We start from the raw sequence: 17,599 nt of genomic DNA, 5'->3' as shown, positions 1-17,599 counted from the left end.
ATGCGCAAAGAATAGACTTTTTAGGTATCTAAAATAGTCTTGCATATAGTGTTTAAATATATTTACACATTCACACTATTCTTTAAAATTCCTTGCCCTTAAGTTTTAAGGACTAAAGAAAACATAAAATTCCCTAAGAATGCCTATTATTAGAATAGGGTATAATGTATAGTTGTTTATAAGTGAAATTGGAGCTTAGTGATAGCCCCCTTCTCTTGAATACTTCCTTTAGAAGAAACATACAAAGTGTAACACAATATACGTGAAATACTAATCATTGTGTATGTTTTATTGACTTGTCTGGAAAAAAGTATAACATTCAGGTAAAATGTCAGTCACATACTTATCATTAAGTGTATCGATGACTTAGAAAAACATAACCAGATGTATCGACAGTGTAAATTGCATGTGTTTGGTTGCTGCTGTTTGGGCTGGGGATCGAGTGCTGGCAGTTGGTTGGTGATAGTGGCAGTCATGATTGAGTCCTAACACTGCCTAAGTCTCTGAGAAAGGAAATAATCTCCTAATTACATTTTTTACCAGACACATCTTCCAGAGCTAGACACCCTTTCATCAGAAAGAGCTAGATCCTTTATAACCTGGCTTAGAGACAACAGACCATTAAACCCAATTCTTCACGTGGTAAAGTAAGTACTTCTGTAACTTAATTATGAAATTGTCTTATCCTGTCCAGTCTTTGTGAAATTGTTTGTCTTCAAAAGCAAATTTTAAATAATAATATCAAAATACATTCTAGTGGTAGAATGCTATTACTTGATTAACATCCCCTATTCATTTTCAAGTTCCTATGAATTAGTAATTTTTTTGATGTATACGTATTCTTTTTAATAGTATGCATTATAGATAAAAACCCCTTTTTCTTCTTCAGAGATGAGAGTCCTGCCAAAACAGAATTTTTTCAACATTTGATTGAAGACCGGACAGAAGCCGCATTCTCTTACTATGAATTTTTGCTTCACGTTCAGCAGCAGATTTGTAAGTGAAGTGGAATAAAATTGAATAAGAAGAAAATGGTCTATAACCTAGGTAAAGTGTAATCTGTCAGAGAAGCACATAGGAAAGTTGAAATGTAGGCATTTGTTGTTACAAGAGACAATGTGTAGCATAGCACCTGGTCTGAGGCTTTGGCAAAAGGTAAAGACGAAGAAATAACTTGACAGATTTTCTTCATCCTAAACTAATGGTAAGGATGATGCTGCTTCGCGAAGTATATTTTGAATTGGTTTCCACACATTTCCAGTAGTGCAGCAGTACAGTGCTCTGTTCATTGCAAGCCGGCAAACTTACGTAGTTATGTGGGATGATATGTCATAATGTAATATTAGATAAATTCCCTTTTCTTATAATTAATATAACATTTCTGAACTTGAACTCTGACAAGAGATGCCAAAAGGCAGTGGTACCGTGTTATTTGTTTATATGAATTACTTTTTAACAAGGAATGATTCATATTCATTAAATGAATTCAGTATTTTCCCTGTAAAAACAATAGAGTTTCAGTACATGAACTATAGAAAACAATATATATATAATGTACATAAATGTTACATTTGTAAAGAAAATGTAAAAATGTAACTACAGAATATGAATTGCTTAAACTGTGCTGCATTGTTGGATGACAACTCTTTTGGTGGCAGTTAGAGAATGAGGTTGACTAACGCATATTACGAATTGAGTCCACAAAAGAAACACAAAACTCTTTGTAATTCTGTTAAATCTTTTATGTGGATTTATTTATGATCAGCCTACTAATTAAAAATATTTTGCTTGACAATATGGCTTGGTGTTTGTGTGTTTGTGGTCGGGGAGTGTTGGTGGTATTTTTACTTATAGGATGTATTGAATTTACTGCTTGGGGAAACGCAGTGATACCACATTTCACTAGGTAATATATGTGAATATGTTTTCATTAATTTGTGGACATTATCAAGTACTTATTCTGTTTGTATTCTAAAACAACACTGCTTTCAAAACACATATGATTATTGACTAATCATAACCTTAATTTGTTTCTTGGTTAAATTAGGCATTTTTTCCTGCACACACATAGCAAGAAAATTTTTATAATGTTGTGACTATCCTGTTGAATTGACTTTAAGATTACCATCTTGAACTTTGAGAGTGATTTTATTCTGATGGGAAAAAAAAACTCATTTACTAACAGCTTATTTACTATAAAAACTGTTCATGATCCATTAGCTTGTAAATAAAATTTTATTATAAACACTGTAAAAGTCCCATTGATAAACTTTGGAAGGAAAAAGGCTCTCGATTTGCGTGGTGAGTGATTTCTGCCGGTTTGTGTTTGGTGGACCTCTTTTCTTTGGATAAAAATAAAAGTACTCTCTCGCATTCCCTGCTAGAAATGAGAGGTTAAATGACTCACCCCGGATGACGTTACTAATTAGCGGCCGAGCCAATAGTAGACGTCAGATGCTCTGCACACCCACCACCTTCTCCCAGCCGTCCCCACACCGTGCTGCATCCGGGAGGGGACTCTTGTGGGACGCGAGGATCGACTGCAGTACTCCAAGGGCAACCGAGTACTGTAATTTTACAATGCAAAGTATCGTGTTTCTGCTTTAAGAAAGATGAAATGTTTTGTCTTTGGATAGTTTGTTCCTCAGTTAATAGGTATTTGTAAGTACTAATCCTTGCTAGATACTGTTCTAGGCCCAAAACACATAAAATCCCTGCTTTCACAGAGCTTACACTGCAGAGTGAGCTTGTGGAGGACTGGGGGAAAGACAGTACGTTTATATGTCGGGTGTGGTGAATGTAACGGAGAAAAAGAAAGCCAGATAAGGAATCCAGAATGCTGGTTTTAGCACGGGCTCCCGCTGCGGCTGCAGCTCCTCTTCAGCCTCGAGCCGCTCCGGAAGTTCCAGCAGCTCCCCTGGCTCTCCGAGCCCTTCTCGGCGCAGGCATGACAGCAGGCGGCGTTCCCGCTCCAAATCCAAACCACCCAAAAGAGACGAAAAGGAAAGGAAACGGCGGAGCCCTTCCCCTAAACCCGCCAAAGTGCACGTTGGAAGGCTCACCAGGAATGTGACCGAGGATCACATGGAGATACTCTCCACCTACGGGAAAATTAAAATGATTGACGTGCCTGTAGAAAGGATGCACCCCCATCTGTCTACAGGCTACGCATATGCGGAGTGTGAGAATCCAGATGAAGCCGAGAAGGCGCTGAGGCACGCGGATGGAGGACACATCGATGGCCAGCAGATCACTGCCACCGCTGTGCTGGCCCCCTGGCCTCGGCCACCCCCCAGGCGATTCAGCCCTCCCAGGAAGGAGAGTGCCGCCACCGCCACCCATGTGGCGCAGGCCCCCCCCCACCCCGCACAGAGGAGGAGAAGGTCGCGTCCCCCTCGGCGCAGGTCCCCCGGCCGCCGCAGCCCCAGGAGCTGCTCCAGCTTCAATTCCTCCCGATGCGCAGAGCCACCGAAGCTCTGCCCTGTGACTTGTATTCCCGCCAACTCACTTTTGTCACTTTTCTCGACGAAGGAGGATCGGTAGGAAAGAAATCCCTTACCCGGGCAGGCCTCGAAGGTGAAGGCAGTAATTGCCACGTTTCCCCTGGCGGCAGAGTTCCGGCTGCAGGAGCGTTGTTGGTTTGGGGGCGTGCTTATAAAGATGCCCTCCAGTCTTCTGGCTAGAAAGCTTCCGCATTTCTAGTTCCTGACAGGCAGTTTAGTGGCAGAGCCCGCAGGGATGAGCAGGGGGCTCCAGGAGGTGGTACAGCCCCACCCTGGCAGCATGTTTTCCTATTCCACAGATGACCTGGGTCCCACCTGGTGGCCTGCTCGTGCCCTAACCTGTTGGCCTGCAGGGTCCCACGGGAAAGGTGTGCTTTTACGCAGCTGCCGTCCTTGTTAGCCTGGCCGTGCTCCCCTGCATGAGTCCTTTTCTGACCTCTAGGGCCAAATACCCAAAACGGTTCTTTTCACGTGTACTCATGTCGTACACACACACACACACACCCACACACACCCATGTCTCCCTTTCTCTCTGAAACTGGTAAGTTGAGAGTCGACTCTGTCGGGTCATCACAGAACCCCCCCGCCCCCCGCCGCGTTGTGTTGGTATACATGGTGGTCGTGCAGGTTACCTTGGCAACGTGTACATTGTTTTTTTGACTTTTATTGTACAGTCAGTACTATACATTTTCTGTTTGGAGTTTTGTAACTTTGTAGCATTTTAGATAATACTGTGTTTGTACCTTGTTGTGTAGAGAAAAGAATTGTGTTGAATAAACCTAGGATTAGAGTGCAGCTCGAGTGTTGGGTTCACAGCCTCCTTCCTGTCCCTTGGCCCCAAAGGCAGCTTCAGTTGTGAGGTAATTAAACATGATTGTCTTAAAAAAAAAAAAAAAGAATGCTGTTTTTGATAGTAACTAGGGAAGGCCCTTCTGAAAAGGTGACAGTTGAGCAGAGCCCTAAAGCCATGTGGCTGTCTGGAAGAAACAGTCCCAGGGGGGACCTTTGCAGTGAGTGAATGTGGAAGTTAGCTTCTGATCACTCTGACTTTCCCTATAAAAGAAGCGATTGGAGTTATCAGCTGCGAAAGGGGAAAGAGTGTGAGATTCCAAGAAATAGTCACCTAGGAGAGTGAGAGGTCAAGCAGCACCGAGGGCCCTTCTTTCGATGTGAGCCATGAACTTCAAGTGAACCCAGTTAGCATGCCTCTTCCTTCTAGCCACATTCACCACCTGGTGGAAAGTTGGATTTAAGTTGGAACAGAAGAGCAAGGGAACTGAGGATGTATACAAGGAAGATACTGTGTCATTTAAGTGAAAGGGGCACATACTGAGTGATGGATAGAAAAAGGTCATGGGCTTAGTAGTTTGGAGGTCCTGTTGAGGTCAGAGAGCTGTTAGGGTATGGATACCAGAGGGAATGAGCTGGAAAGATAGGAAGTGGTGGTCAGGATATGGGATGCTTGGAATTGAGATTTGAGGGAAGTTTAATCTGGATGTCTACAAATGAGGAGCAGAGGAATGCCTACCTCGGGTGTGAGATCGGAAACAGCCACCTTGAAAGGCTTTGTCCTCTGAAGACGGCCAGACTTCAGTTAGAGAATGTGAAGACTGACATCAACGAGAACATCGGCCTGAGGCGATTGATCCTCACGAGGATAATCGTCCTCATCACCTCCAGTGCAGCAAGTCTCTGGCCATTTTTTATTTGTGAGGCGGGAAGTTGACAAGAGGAAGGGGCATGCTTACCAGGAGTTCTCTGAGCCCCTTTTCAACTAATTGAAACTGTCATTAAAGTCGGCAGTTTTTTAAGAGTATCCCAGGTGATGTGAAAATCTCCTAATCCCTTACTAGAACCATTGTTTAATAGGAACATACAATTTGATTTATAGTTTACATACTGCTCTTAAAGAATATATCCGTAGCACAAATCAAGAGCATTGATGGAAAAAGAATTCTATTCTTTATTTATACATTAATGTATATTTGTGTGCTAAAACCTATTTGAAAGCCATTTAGAGCTTGAATCTGTTGTAGTCAACCCATGAGGCTATAAAATTCACATAGTAGCAAAGTGTTGTTAAGAAAACTATGCGTCCTCTATTCAAAGTAACTTTTGAAGACCCTAAAAATACTTTCAAAGGCCAAAAGAAGATGAAAACTAACGAAGCTGAAAACAACACTGAAGATACTATTTAGGTGGAATTGCTAATCACTGAAAGAAGACAGTTCAAGATTTAAAAAAAAAAAACCTTATTCTTTGGCACATGAAACGGAGACCTCCTGGAAAATAAAAATGGTAGGTAGATATTTTATGAATCATTCATCTTTTTTTTTTTTTTTTTGCGGTACGCAGGCCTCTCACTGTTGTGGCCTCTCCCGTTGCGGAGCACAGGCTCCGGACGCGCAGGCTCAGCGGCCATGGCTCACGGGCCCAGCCGCTCCGCGGCATGTGGGATCTTCCCGGACCGGGGCACGAACCTGTGTCCCCTGCATCGGCAGGTGGACTCTCAACCACTGCGCCACCAGGGAAGCCCGGATCACTCATCTTTTATCTCTAAACTCAGAGATGGAATCTGCATCAAGCAGAAAATTGGGTATCCTCTTCCTCCTGCCTTCTTGTAATACCTACGAGCAGCAGAGAAGTTAGCCTCGGTTAGGAGACACAGAGGCTGTTAACGCATTGCCTTCTCATGGGTCATGAGCTGATCCAAAAATGAAAGCCCTTTCTTTAGTTCCCATTAGTAAACAGTGCACAGTTTTGTAGATTTTCATGTCAATTTGGGGGCCAAAAAGCATTGCTTACCAGTAACCCACTAAATGAGTTGTTACAGATTGCTAAATTGGTAGTCACAAATGAAAATCACTGTTTTATTAAAGATTACTTGACACTCTACTGTTCTCCTAAGAAACCTGGTTCCTGTGCAAGTTTGTAATTTTGCAAAAACTCCCTGAAGTGCGTGTATACAGATAATTCGGTTGCCACCTCCTCGGGAGCTTCTTGGGTGAAATCTGAAACATGCCTCCACATATGCAGAGGGCAGGGAGCAGCCGAAGAAAGAGGCAGCCACTCCAGAGTGGTAGGTGGCAGTTTTAATACGCAAGGGAACTTACTTACAAGGCTTGTCTCGGGCGGCCACAAAACCAGTAGGACTCCACACCTACCTGCCAGAATCTTAGAAGTTTATATAGAGACCTTAACTGGCTTCAGTCACGTACACGGTCCCGGGAGCCTCAACACTGTATTTGTGTTTCAAGACTGGATCCTTGGAGCAGCTGCTGGGAGCAGGGAAAGCAAGCAGAATACAGAATCCAAGGCTAGGGGAGTGGGCGGGGAGCCTCCAGGTGCCAGGGTCAACTGGCAGTCGCGTCTTTTTGATGGCCTCCTCCCGCGACAGGTGCTATGCCACAGACAGTCTGTCAGACAACGGACAGAAACTACCCTACAGCTGGTGATCAGTCAGTTTTTATGAGTGCATCATCACTGCTCAGACATGTTCATGGTTTTAGTCAAGCGACTATTCTCGTTTTTCAGGTACCTATTATTTTAGCTCAATAGCCAATTAATTTGTTGATAATTTGATTAGGGTGTAGTGATGTATATGCTTATTTTTACACTATAATTGTCTAAAACTAGATTCTGAAATATACTTTTTGGTAAACGTAAAATGATTATACTCTCATTGTTAAAACAGAAATATGTATAACCTACCCTTCTACCTTGCTTATACACTCACTTTCTAAAAATATATATATTATTTATTTATTTGGCTTCATCGATCTTAGTTGCAGCACGTGGGCTCCTTAGTTGTGGCATGCAAACTCTTAGTTGTGGCATGCATGTGGGATCTAGTTACCCGACAATGGATCGTACCTGGGCCCCTTGCACTGGGAGCGTGGCGTCTTATCCACTGCGCCGCCAGGAAGCCCCTCTACCTTGCTTGTAACACTTTATTGATGATGTGGCTGGTACATGTGTGCTAGTTTAAGTAATTTGTAAATATAATTATTAGGTTCTTTTAAAGTTAATAGGCTATGGCTTTATAATATTAAATCATGGTTAAGCCTATTCTCTTTAGAAATAAATAAAAAGCAATTTGTATATGTTTCTCTCAGTTCTTTATTACATTGAAATTTACTTTAGGTCAGGGATTTTACCTTGAGTCTTTTTAGTACTTCTTGTCTCCCAACTCACATATCCCCAAGCTCCTGTCCTTATATAGCTACGTAATAGAAACACGTTAAGTTAATTTAGTGGAAAACTTATTAGCCTTTCTTACCATGGAGTCATTTCAGAATGACCCTTGGGAAAGCTGTAAAACACTGTACTAGTTTGGAAAGCCTGTCCCATTTTTAATGAAGTTTTTATGGAATTTTTTCTATATTCCAGTTTCTTTCAAATCCTGCTCTTTTAGGACTTAACGTTTTATGACTTGCATAGTAACAATAGGAAAGACCTATTAATATGTGCGTCCTATTGAAACCTGAGTGATTTTACTAGAATGAAAGATACTGTGCCTCTAGACTATCTCTTATTATCAGAAACTGATAGGTAATTATTTGCAGAGTCAAGAATAACAGGGAGACGGAGAGATGAAGGAATAAGAGGTTTAAGCAAGAAAGGTCAAAGCTTAAAGCTGAGTTATTTAATTAGGACCCTGAGTACTGTGTCCGCAAGCAAATAAGGGGTCTGAAAAGGTGTTTTTCCCCAAAATCTAGTGAACCTAAGTTGTCTTCATAGAACTTACCACAATCTTTTGAGTGATAGTTTAGGAAGGAATGGGAACCAAAGTGGGATAGAGAATGGGTAGGAACCAGAAGGGTAACTCTGAAAGTGAAAGAAGATTGATTGTACATCACTATAGGGGCTGCCCTTCTCCATGTCCAGGCTTTGCATGTCCTTCTCCCCTTACTTGGAAACCCGTTCGATCCCTTCCTGGCTTCACTGACTGAACCCCACTCATCCTTAGAACTCAGCCTAAAGATCACCTCTTTCTGGCAGCCTTTCCTGACCACTCCCCCTCCTGTGTGTTTCCATAACACCTTCCACTTTTCTCTGCCATAGCCCTTGTCAGCGTTATCATTGACATTCTCCTTTAACACAGGAACTATGTTCTCTCTTAAACTAAGGCAAGTGCCTCCCACCCCCATGCCTGGCACATAATAGACATTCAGCAAATGTTTGTTGATTCAGTTTTAAATGATTCTAAGTTAGAGATAAAATGAGTTGAAGATCTGGAAACAGAAGTAAAGAAACAGTCTCTTTTGGATGAAAGAAGAAACATACTATACCATGCTGGATGGAAATGGAAAGAAAACCAGATGGATGCAATGGGAATAGTGCCAGAAGGTGGATATAAACCCCATGAAAATTCAGGAGTGTAACCACCTCTCAGGTTTCTGGAGCTTCAGGCGTCTGGACCATGTTGCAAGATAGCCTCCAAAATGAAAAAGTCACTCCCCCCAGGTCACCTTCCACAACACCTTGTACAATGCTTGGTGACTTTTTGGGGTCTTAGAAGCTACATACGCCCCATTTCAATGTGCCACTATGACCCATTTACCAAGTAACTGGTAAGGCTGCCAATTTGCAGTGCAGTCAGAGCAAGAGAAGGCTCTACGTAAAGGAAGGCTGTGGTGCAAACCGCTCTGCCCCTAGGGCTCTTTTGACCCAGCAAGTCTAACTGGAGTGTCTGTGGCAAATGCGAATGCCATGCGGGGCTCAACTGGAAATTACAGACCTCTCTATGGTTCGGGAGCACAGCCATATCTTCTGCAAAAAAAACCTTTTATCTCTTTGAGAACAGCTCCTAGACTGCTACTGAGCTGTGCACTGCAAGACGTTGGATGCCCAAGCGAGTAATAAGATTGCGCGTACCCAGAAGCAGTCTATCACTAAATGTGAACAGGATATAAGGTACCAGGCTCAGCTGTCCTGAAGCAAGTTGCATGAGCAGGTGGCTCGGATTCTTACGGCCACTCCTGCTGCATGGCCACCTTCCCTCGGTTCACATCCATGGCCTCATGAGCTATTTCCCTATGATCAGTTAAAGAAGGAAGAAAAAAACAGAGCCTGCTTTTAAGACAAAATTATGACACCAACTGGACTGCTGTAGGACTAGTCTAGTGGTGAAGGGAAGTCTTTGTGGGCAGAACTTCAAGCCATACATTTGTCTAGACAATGAGGCTCCCAAGAGATATAGGCCTATACAGCTTCATAGGCAAGTAGCTAATGGCTAGTTAAATGACCAGGGACTTGGAAGGAACAGGATTGGAAACTGGTGACAAAGGTTTAGAGAACAGGTATTTGGATGGATTTCACAGAGTGACACTGTGAAGATATTTGTATTCCATGTGAACGTACACCACAGGGCATCTGCAGTGAAAATTGTCCACCTGATTCAGGTGAGCCATCTGTGAATGTCAGCCTTGTTCCTTAGTCACCCCAGTATTTGCTCAATGGCCTGTGTACAGATTTGCTTTATTTGCAAGGATAGAAGCTATGCTTGGGCTAAATACTATGGGCATCCCCTCGCCAAGGCTGAAATGGCTGCACTACTGTATTCCTAACCTGTCCTCAGCTGAGACCTACTTTGATTTCTCGATATGACATTATTCCTTGGGGAAACAAGGCACCACGTGATAGCAGGTTAATTACATTGGACCCTTCCACCATGGAGCAGTTTGACCTCAGTGGAATAGACACACAGTCTGAGACTGGATTTGCCTACCCTGCCTGTAGCATTTCTGCCAACACCACCATCTATGGGCTTACAGAATTACCATGTGATTTCCACATTGTTTCTGATCAAGTAACTCATTTCACGGCAAAAGGAGTGTGGCAGTGGGAATTCACTGGTCTTACCACGACCTGTCACCCCCAAAAGCAGCTGGCCTGATAGAAACGTGAAGACACAGTTAGAGTGACTTTTGATGTACTGTCCTACAGGATGCAACATATGTTTTGATTCCGAAACCAGCATTTTTCTCCCATAGCCAGTCCTGAAAATCAAGATGGGATCAGCATTCCATCTTAACCTATTCACAGAATTTTAGGGTCTTACTCCCCAAAGGAGCATGCTTCCACTGAGGGACACAATATTGTTCCTACTGAATTGGAAGTTATGACTACCAGCTGACTGCTTGGGGCTCCTTATGCCAATAAGTTGGAAAGGGATTTATCCTGATTGTGAATAGGAATTAATTTGCTGCTATATAATGGGGTAGGGAGGACTATATCTGGAACCTATAGAATTTTCCAGAGGGCCTCTTAATACTTCTACATTCAAAATTAATGGAATACTGGGAATTCCCTGGTGGTCCAGTGGTTAGGAGTCCGTGCTTCCACTGCAGGGGGCACGGGTTCGATCCCTGCTTGGGGAACTAAGATCCCACAAGCTGCACCATGTGGCCATAGATAAAAAAATAAATAAAACAAGAAAAGAATGTCAGCTTAAAAAAAAAATTAACGAAATACTACAGTAACTCAGTAAAAGAAGGGGTCACTGATGACATGACTCAAACTCTTCAAAAAATGATTTCTGTCTCCCACTAGGTAAAGAATGCCAACCAACATCCTGTACCGTGCTAAATAGAAAATGGTACACGATCTGAGAGGTGCAAGGTGAGCAAATTTGAGAGTGAAAAGGAAGAACTCGATTCTAGCCCTGTATCTGTCATGTTATATTAGACCACCTCCAGTAGAAAGAAGTGTTTGAGAGCCAAACAGAACACAATTTGAGCTCTAGTCCCTCTGCTAGCTGTGTGACCTGGGCCAAGTCCCTAAACTCTTCTGAGCCTTAACAGTCCTACTAGAGATGATAATTTTTTTTTTTAATTTTTAAAAAATGTTTATTTATTTAGGCTGTGCTGGGTCTTCGTTGTGGTGCACGGGTTTAGTTGTGGTATGTGGGATCTTAGTTCCCTGACCAGGGATTGAACCTGAGCCCCCGGCATTGGGAGCTCGGCGTCTTAACCACTGGACCACCAGGGAAGTCACTAGACATGATAGTTCTGTGGTAAGGGTTTTGTGAGAATTATATGGAACAAATGTGTAAAGTTGTCCATTAACAACTGACATATAGTAAGTACTCAGTAAATGTCGGTCAATGTCTTGGCAGAATCGCAGCACAACAGTAATAGTAGCAATGCTCTGCCCATGTTGAGCCTGCTCTCTGCCCTTGTATCACCAGTGTCAGTTTGCCTCATACCTACCAGTTTCTACCTTCACTGAAATTCTTCCCTGCTTGAGACTAAGGACCAAAAGTTTTAGTGCTGGCTACTGCCACCTTAACTCCCTTTTTCCTAGGATTCATTTGTTAAGCACACTTATATTTGCTTCAGACCACCCAGTACTGCTGGATATACAGAAGCAAGCGGTCTTTGTCAATTACATCAGTCTACCACCAGACTTCAAAATGTGATGCTCACCAGAGAGCCTAAATTGTTATGCTAAGTTTTCTTTGATATCAAGTTTTAACTTTCTACCTGATAATCTCTTTATTAGGAGAGACTTATGAATTCTTATGCCCCTGGGCCTTTGAACATGCGGGAGCCTCTGCTAGAAACACATCCTCACCTCTTCATTTGACTGGCTGCCATTCCTCCTCCCGTTATTCATGTGCACTGATGTCAGCCTGACCCTCACCCCGAGCCTACCTGGACCTCCCCGCTAATTGGGACCTTGGGCCCTGGTCTTTTTCCATTTATTCCGCTTTAATTTCTTGTTCTGTTAACTTCCCCACTATGTTCTATGTGGGCGAGAAACTCATCTTTTTCATTCATCACTCTATCATCAGAGCCTTGAACAATGTCTGACACACCCTTGTGCACGTATAACCAGAAGTATGTGTGATTTTGTTCTTCTTAAAGTGGTTGATGTTTTAAACTTACAAGTCCTGTTTTATTTTTCATCCTTTCATTCATTCATGAAATATTTAAGAACCTACTTTGTGACAGGCTCTGTTAGGTGATGAGTTTAGAGCAGTGAACAAAACAGACAAGGTCCCTTCCATCATGGAGCTTGCATTCTAGTTGGGGGAGACAGATAAAAAATAAATATAGGTGATGATGAAATGCTAAGAAGAAAAATAAAGCAGAGTGAGGGCTACAGGCAATGAGTAGGAGGTAGTGCGGCCAGACTTATCTTTTAGGGTCTTGTGGGCTATGGTGAAGCCTTTGGGTTTCATTCTGAAAGGTGTAATGCCTTCAAAGGGCTTTGAACAGAGGGGTGATGTGAACAGGAGACGGCCAGCCAGCCTACTGTAGGAGGCGGAAGAGAACAATTCATGAATAAAGCAGCCCCCAGCATAGTTCAGATGGGACGTGTTTGGATTAAGAGAATGTGAAATTTAGGAATTGACCCTGGCAGCTTGGATCAATTTTTACTTGATCATTCTTTTATTACACTACTGGTTCCATTTGCTGACATTTCATTTAAGATCTGTTTTATTTCCTTTATAAGTAAGATTGGTCTGTGACCTGCTTTTATCATGTTTACTTGTTTCATTTTGATATCAGCATTATGCTAGTTTTGTTAAATGAATTGGATAGCTTCCCATCTGTTTTGATGCTTTGGAACAATTCATATCAGTTAGCTAAAGTTTAGGTATATAAGATAGGTATTATCTATTTTGGAAGTTTTGGTTGAACTGGCCCGGTAAGCTCTGGGCTTGGGACGTTTTTCCAGGTAGATCATTAAACACTGTTTCAATCTATGACTACTGGTCTCTTCAGGTTCTCTTTGTTGAGGCAAGTTTGGTTTTTATAGTTTTAAATTGATTGATATAAGCAATTACTGGGGGTTAGTTTTTCTATCCTTTCTGTTATGTATATGTATTCCTTCTTTTTTCTTCATCATTCTTGTGTCAGTTTTGTCAGTCTTGGTGCCTTTAAAAAAAAAAAACTTTTGGTTTTATTGACTCACTCTATTTTGGGGAGACGTTGCTTTAGAAAAAAGGGTAGAGGAAGTCTGATTCATTTTCTGCTTTTACCACTATCATTTTCTTCCCACTACATCCTTTAGGCTTAGTTTTGCTATTTTTATAGCTTCTTAGATTGTAAGCGTAGTTTACTTTCAGACTTTCTTGTTTTCTAATAAATGCATTTAAGTCTATACATTTCCCTGAGTAGTGAACCTTTTGATATTAAGTGCTTTCATTGCTATGCAGTTTTAAAATAGTTCTCAAATTCCACTTATTTCCTACTTAATCCATGAATATTTTTAATAAGTGTGTTATTCAAATTCCAATGGTAGTGATGCTTTACCTTCTAATTTCATGAATAAAGCTTATATGTGAGGAAGTTAAAAAAATATTTTTGAGATTTCCTCTGAGGCCTGACATACGGTCATTATATTATCAATCTTCCCTACAGAGTTTGAAAATAATATGTATTTTCATTTGGGTACTAAGTTCTTTATGACTCTGTTAAAAATGAAAGCCTAGGAATATTCTTCTCTAGTTATCTCTAGAATTCAATCAGCATAGGGACCTCCAAGTAGGATACTCGAGGGGACCCCTTAGCCAGTCCGCCTCTGCAATCCAGTGCTACTGGCATCTGCGGAGGATATATGAGAAGTTGCTGGATTCAGATGATTTTACAAGTAAGACCAGGTGACATAAATATAAAACTTTTTTCATAAATAAACTTTCCTTCTACCTTGACTGAATCTAGCCCCGTTGCCAATGGTAGGCAAGTGATACTAATGGTAGATAATCCAGTATCGTTACTGGTCAGCCTATCTGTGAAAAACTGAGTTCTCAAATGATAGTTTGAGGACATAAATGAATAACGCCTGCAAAGGCCAGTTGTATGAACGTCAATGGGGAAATTTGGGGACCACCTTTATTAGAAGTTAAAGCACAAATCTGGATATTCATGTCCTCATTAAGGATCTGATGCCAGGCTAAAACTAGGGTGAGGCAACTGAGGTACTTGCCTTGGGCACCAAATTTAAAGGGGCACCAAAAAACTCAGTCATTGAGATAATATTTAAATGTAATATTTTTAAAAATCGAAATTAATGCAAAAAATTTATGATGAACAGAGTATCAACATTGAAAATAAAGAAAGGATTTGACCCTGCAATTGATTCACCTCCCTTCACCGCACCCTAATCCCAGCTGTGGCTATGAAAAGGTCAGGTGGTTAAGCGATGTCAGAAGAGACAGGCAATATAGGGTCAAGGTTATCTTGGGGTCTTGGAGTTGAAAAATCTTGGCATCATAGTTATACAATTCCAGGCTTGAGTTCTGACTATATGACCTTAGATAAGTTACTTAACCTACTAGTTTCTTCATCTGTGATAGGGAGCTAATAACGTTAATTTGTAAGGTTTGTTTTTTTTTAGATGTTGGGGGTAGGAGTTTATTAATTAATTAATTAATTTTTGCTGTGTTGGGTCTTCGTTTCTGTGCGAGGGCTTTCTCTACTTGTGGCAAGCGGGGGCCACTCTTCATCGCGGTGCACAGGCCTCTCACTATCGCGGGCTCTCTTGTTGCGGAGCACAGGCTCCAGACGCGCAGGCTTAGTAGTTGTGGCTCACGGGCCTAGTTGCTCCGTGGCATGTGGGATCCTCCCAGACCAGGGCTCGAACCCGTGTCCCCTGCATTAGCAGGCAGATTCTCAACCACTGCGCCACCAGGGAAGCCCCTGTAAGGTTTTTATAATAACTAAACCAAGTGGTTATGCCTGACCCACAGAGGCAGATCCAAGTTTCGTGGAGCCTGAGGTTATATAATTTGGGAGACCGTCTTTAAGAAAAATAATAAAAAATTAGGAATGCAAAATTGGCATGGTAATGAATATTTAGAGTGAGAAAATAAGTCATAAATAACAAAAGTTTTTAAAGCACAAAACCCCCCAAAATAAAACATTTTAAAAAATTAGTTGCCGCTCACATCACTGTCATACTTTTTCCCCCCGACAGTTTTTTGGCTACATTCCCTTTGACTGCCTTTCCATAGGGCAGCAATTTTGCAATACTTTCTATAGAGAGAATAGAAAAGAGAATAGAAAAGAGAATTTTCTCTCGCATGTTGTTTTGTTTCATATCATTATAGTTTAGAAAAGTGTCTCAGCTATACAACTCACTATTGGCAATGTCTTGTCAATTCTTCAAGTGTTTTTCATATGTGAGCTGTAATATTGGGAAGAATATGCCACAGACCGGCTTCTTGGCATTCATTTCACATGTCGCTTCTTTTTACTAGACCCACACTCTAGTAATTTGGGGGGTCAGCAAAGTGAGAGAGCTCTGGACACCGCAGATGGAAAGACTACTGGGGCTGCCCTGTCCACATGGTGGCTCAGCACATGTGGATCACTTTGGTGCACAACACACTTCACCACAATGTGTGGGAATCTTGGTGAGACAGGACAGTTACTCCGAGCTAGTTCATTAATATACTTATGTATTAGAACCTCTTCACATTTGAATCTCTGCTTTCCCTTTTCAGAAAAAAAACACAACAACCATAAACAGCTTTATTGGTGTCATTTATATACCACCAATTTCACTCAAAGTGTACAAATGATTTTCAGCAAATTTACAGACATGCAATAATCTCCACAATCCAGTCAATTTAGGACATTTCCATCACCCCAAAAAAGATTCCTCATGCTTGTTTGCCTCACTCCCAACTTACAGCCCCAGGCAACTACTAATCTACTTTCCATCTCTATAGATTTGCCCTTTCTGGACATCTTATATAAATGGAATCACATTGGGTTTTTTTTGTTTGTTTGTTTGTTTTGCGGGTACGTGGGCCTCTCACTGTTGTGGCCTCTCCCATTGCGGAGCACAGGCTCCGGACGTGCAGGCCCAGCGGCCATGGCTCACGGGCCCAGCCGTTCCGCTGCATGTGGGATCTTCGCGGACCGGGGCACGAACCTGCGTCCCCGGCATCGGCAGGCGGACTCTCAACCACTGCGCCACCAGGGAAGCCCACATTGGTTGTTTTAAAGGCCCTTCCTGTACCTGTTTTCCATCTCTTTAGTCCTGAGATCTCTGATCCTTGTCCTACAGCCCTGGCAGGGCTCTTTCTTCTCTGCATATTGTTATCCTTCCTATCTGGAGCCACAGCTCCCGGACTTTTCTTCGGTCGCGTTGGTTTTGAGTTGTTCTTGCAATATCTCTTCCTGTCTATTGGCATAGTTTCATCTATTCATTGTTGACGGAGTCTCTAATTTAAAACAGGTCTTGTGCCAGGCACTCTGACAGAGCACCTGCCCCTGCATTTATAATTGAGCTGGAGAGCCAGATATGAATGTAAATAAAAAGTGTGATAAGTTCTACAAAATAGGCAGGCACTGAGTGTTACGGAACGGTTTGGAGTAATAGTAATAGCATGTATTGATGACTTAGGTGTCAGTGAATTTGATTTAGCTTAAGCTTTCAGGGGTCTTCACTTGCACAAGCCTTTCCCAAGGCACCTGGTGAGGCGTTGGTCCCTAGCAATGCATTCACTTGGTGAGATGTTTTTGTAATATTTCTAAAAGTAAAATATTTTAACTGGAATCGATTAAGACCACTCACTGTCTCTTTCCTCTCCAACCACCCCTCTGACACATGTCCCCTTGTGTCAGGTGGCTGAGTGGCCATGGCCATTTTCAAGATCCAACAAAAAGTAAGTTGAGTTGGAGATACATTTATTTCGGGTTTAGTGGGATAACTGTATGTGGCTCACAGTGATTTCCATGTATTATTAAGTATTGTTAACCATGCCCATGTAGGAATGACTTCCAAGAATACTCCTCTCACTTACTGCTGTGACAAAAGTGCAGGGCCAGAGATTGCAATGCAGTATGAATGTGCCCTGCAGTGCCAAGTGACCAGAGTTTGTGGCTAGTAAAAAGAAATGATGCCCAAAAAGCAAACAAAAATAACACACAAAAACAAAAACAACCCCCCCAAAAAACAACAAAAAAGAAATGACGCTTGGAATGAATGACTCAGAAGCTACTTGTGGACTATTCTTCCAAATGTTACAGCTCAGGTATGAAAAACACTTGATAGAACTTTTGCCAATTTAAGAACAACCATAAGAATTAACATGACATTACCAATAGTGAGTTTTAACGCTTAAAAACACTTTT

The 17,599-nt window shown here is 42.0% G+C and overlaps 1 protein-coding gene and 1 pseudogene across 4 annotated transcripts in view; both read left to right on the top strand.

The window, feature by feature from the left end:
- Positions 1-2,180, top strand: part of SEC24B (SEC24 homolog B, COPII coat complex component) — a 94,720-nt gene extending 92,540 nt beyond the window's left edge. For 2 of the 4 annotated variants that reach the window (XM_030864092.3, XM_030864089.3), the window contains 2 exons: positions 544-647; positions 890-2,180. In XM_030864092.3, coding sequence (XP_030719952.1) covers positions 544-647; positions 890-1,004 — 219 coding nt within the window. In that variant the 3' untranslated portion in view covers positions 1,005-2,180. The remainder of the gene's footprint in view (positions 1-543; positions 648-889) is intronic. The other 2 variants (XM_030864090.3, XM_030864088.3) reach the window with 1 other exon arrangement.
- Positions 2,181-2,412: 232 nt separating this feature from the next.
- LOC115857099 (RNA-binding protein with serine-rich domain 1-like) lies at positions 2,413-3,543 on the top strand (annotated as a pseudogene).
- The last annotated feature ends 14,056 nt before the right edge of the window (positions 3,544-17,599 follow it).

This window comes from Globicephala melas, chromosome 5 (assembly GCF_963455315.2).
Source record: "Globicephala melas chromosome 5, mGloMel1.2, whole genome shotgun sequence".
Taxonomy (NCBI): domain Eukaryota; kingdom Metazoa; phylum Chordata; class Mammalia; order Artiodactyla; family Delphinidae; genus Globicephala; species Globicephala melas.
Note: the sequence above shows the minus strand (reverse complement) of the source record. Positions and strands in the feature narration are given on the sequence as shown.